Raw genomic sequence first — 3625 nt, forward strand, 5'->3', positions numbered from 1 at the left:
ACGGTGACATAAACACACCAGCATCGGTTGTCAAGCGATGTTGGGGGGGGACAAACACAGACATACAAACACATACACACATACATATATATATACATATATACGACAGGCTTCTTTCAGTTTCCGTCTACCAAATCCACTCACAAGGCTTTGGTCGGCCCGAGGCTATAGTAGAAGACACTTGCCCAAGATGCCACGCAGTGGGACTGAACCCGGAACCATGTGGTTGGTAAGCAAGCTACTTACCACACAGCCACTCCTACGCCAATATATATATAGAAATATATATATATATATACATGCATACATATATACACACATACATGCACATATATATATACACACATACACACAAACGCTCACACACTCACACACACACAACACACACACACACACACACACACACACACACACACACACACACACACGGATATGACTTTAAAAATCTACTTGCGCTGATAAGCGCACCCCAGAGCCGTAATTATACGTTAGCCTTCTACAGTACCGCTCCAATTTTTTCATAGCAGGGAAAATGTACCACTCCTCACATTTTAATTACTATTTAATGACGATCCTGGCTGCTTTTTAGCAGCGTTTTAACAAAAGTTTGCCAATTCTCTTCCACCTTCACTTGGTCTCCACCCAAGTGTTCGTAAGTGAAGCGATTCTGAAGGGAGATTGCTTGTAGTTCGCTTCTCACTTTTGTTGTTGCTACGGTGGGCCACTCTTTTGCTCATTGTCACTGCAGGCTGTAGCTGAGAGTGAGAGTTTCTGAGTCTTGTGGTTGACTTCTGGAAATGAAGACATGACAATTTTCTCCGGTGTCTCCAGAGTTGTGAACGGTGCCGCCTTCTACTGCTGTTCCAACTAAGGATAAGTAACCTCTGAAATTTGTTGCTATTATTATTGCTTTTCCCATTTCATATCTATTGGACAGAAAGTCCTTAAAAGGCTTTTGTTGTTACATATGCAGCAGCTGGACTTTCTGCCCTGGTTGCAGTCATAAAGCCTTTCTCTCAGCACCTACGAGAGGGTCCTATTAAAGAGTTGCTTTGTAGTCTTGCGCGGTCATTAGGACTTGCATATCTAGAGTGATTCCAGCCGACCACGTAACACCAAAAAATTACGTCAGCTCTGTCTATCTTCTCCCTATAAAAGTGACCAAGAGTCACAAGTGGACGTCGCCAGCGATATCCTTGATGGTGACTCTTGTGTTTCTTCTAAAATATTGTCTCGTATTATCTGACGTTGTGCGTTCACCTCATTATTTTGAAAACAAATCATATAGTACCGTATTCCCTCTCTCTTCCAAATAAAGCGAGAATCCACTCCGAGTGTCTGCGAAACTTAGAACTTTTGACCTGCGTGCTAATGATTCTGCCAGCTCACCGCCTTAATCATTACCATAATTATCAAACGCTGTCAGCATCGTTGTTGTTATGAAGGGTAAACAAGAGTAGGAACAAAAAAAAAACCCGGCTAAGTGAGTAAGTTACTAAATTTCTACTTCCAGTGTTACATTTGTATCGAACTGTTGGTTCAGTACTTCGCTTTATTATGATAATGTTTAATCCAGTAAAACGCAAGGCACAGTTATGAACTTATACTCAGTGAACCTGCTGTATCAAAGACTCGTCAGAACGACTGCATATTTGATGCTTGGTCGACTGCTTAGTAAGACATTCAGCAACACTTTTCTCTGGAGCACACTGAACCAGAAAATATCTCCATTCAATCTGACCAATTTGTTTAACATTAAATTTCAGTCGTAGATTATTGTTTGAAGGACAAGTAAAAAATTTAAAAGAGGCGTAATGCCAAGAAAGAAGGGTTCAACAAAGTGTTTAGTTTAGTATATGGTCTGAAGAGATGATTGATACACAACGCCAACGTTGGGAAGAGAAACTGAGTGATCGGTTTATTTCGATATTTCAACAAGTTATTTGTAGGTTTTGGGCATAAACGATGTTAATTTTCCAAATAAATGTCATGTAGGATTTTATACCCATTAAAGGTCAGTGTGTATAAAACACCTATAAACTATAATTATATAAATATACTATATACCTGTAAATATTACAATACTTACCTATGGCGTTTTAACCAAAATTCTGACTCTGTAAATAATACTTTTTTCATCTTTGTTAATAGATATTGGGATTTGTTTGAGTGTAGGGGTGAGAACTGAAACTCATATAACAGAGTTGTTAATCATCACTTCAAAAGCTCATCCCACTGTAGGGCAAATCTAGAGCAAACTAACGGTCGCTAAGATTTTGAATTGTCAACTCTTCGACAGAGAGCTCAGAATGGCTTCAATGGGCCTGCTTCAGTTTTTACAAAAAAGGTAAAATGGTATGCGTGTACGTCTGTATTTGTAGGTATATACATATTATATAGATGCAAACGAAAGCGGTTCTCAACACATTTGGTAGGAGTTACAGATATTATTTAAAAGCTGTTTGATTCGGCTCCATGCAACTCGAAGTTTCGTGGGCTCGTAAAACGAACCTAGTTCGGTTGCCTCTGCCTGGAGACCTACGTTCGTTTTACAAGACCTCGAAACTTCAAGTTACATGGAGCCGAACCAAACTGTTAATAGAATTATATATATATATATATATAATATACGTGTATGCATTTTCACGTAAACGTACGCGTTCTAACCTACTCACCTGTGGGAATATATGTGGATGGTACGCACACATGTAAATTTGTATGCAAGTACACAACCACGAATATTAATGCACATGTAATTGCGTGTGTGTGTGTGTGTGTGTGCGCTCGCGTACATATATATATATATTGAAGAAATTACATACCTGGGGGTAGACCATGGCAACTGTTGGAGAACACCATCATTAAGAGAAACAGCTTCCATCCCAGTGACGTCATTTCCTGTTGCTGAACATTACATCACACTGGAAAAAATATGGAAATAGCTACAGGTTTAGTTAAGGAGTATTTACCATCTCCATTTTACTATTGTATGATTAGACCTTACAATGGTTGTACTAATACATACTGTTCACTATTTTCTATACCATTTAGTATTCTTTCTTCCTTTTTCTTCCTCTCTCATAATTTTTCTATCTTTTTTCTGTTCATGTTTCTTGTTCAAAGTTTCATTCTTCTCCATACTCCCTATGATATCACTTTAATTATTCTCTCTTTTCTTACTGTATGAGTGTCCTTTGTTTAAATTCCCTAATTTAAGGAAGAGGAACAGCATTTTTTTTCTTTTTCGGTTAACTTAGAATTGTGTGACATTGATGCGATTAATGTAAATTTTGAAATCTTGTAGAAATTTAAACGAAACCTTCCCTTGCTAACTCGACAAAACAATAATGTTAACTAATCTCCCATATCTTTCTTTGAACACTGTATTTAACATATGTGGTTATTTCTGATAATGAAAGCATTGGAAATACTCAAACTCGCCGTTTATTATATTAAGTGGGGGTGAAGTTTAGCAGAATACATCCAGTACTTAATTCAACAGAACGAGGCAAAGGTGGGTGAGGGTCAAGTTCTACGCTGTCGCTTGACTTGCTGGGGACAACAAATAACTCTCTTTCTCTCTCTTTCTCTCTCTCTCTCTCTCTCTCTCTCTCTCTCTCTCTCT

At 38.3% G+C, this 3625-nt stretch overlaps 1 protein-coding gene across 2 annotated transcripts in view; it reads right to left on the reverse strand.

The window, feature by feature from the left end:
* The window catches only part of LOC128247600 (uncharacterized), a 118733-nt gene that overhangs the window by 40103 nt on the left and 75005 nt on the right, over positions 1-3625 (reverse strand). For both annotated transcript variants that reach the window (XR_008263948.1, XM_052967176.1), the window contains exon 2: positions 2823-2921. Coding sequence is in view for 1 of the 2 variants with exons in the window: in XM_052967176.1 (XP_052823136.1) it covers positions 2823-2895 (73 nt within the window). In the remaining variant the exon portion in view is untranslated. The remainder of the gene's footprint in view (positions 1-2822; positions 2922-3625) is intronic.

The sequence above is a fragment of the Octopus bimaculoides genome, chromosome 4 (assembly GCF_001194135.2).
Source record: "Octopus bimaculoides isolate UCB-OBI-ISO-001 chromosome 4, ASM119413v2, whole genome shotgun sequence".
Classification (NCBI taxonomy): Eukaryota; Metazoa; Mollusca; class Cephalopoda; order Octopoda; family Octopodidae; genus Octopus; species Octopus bimaculoides.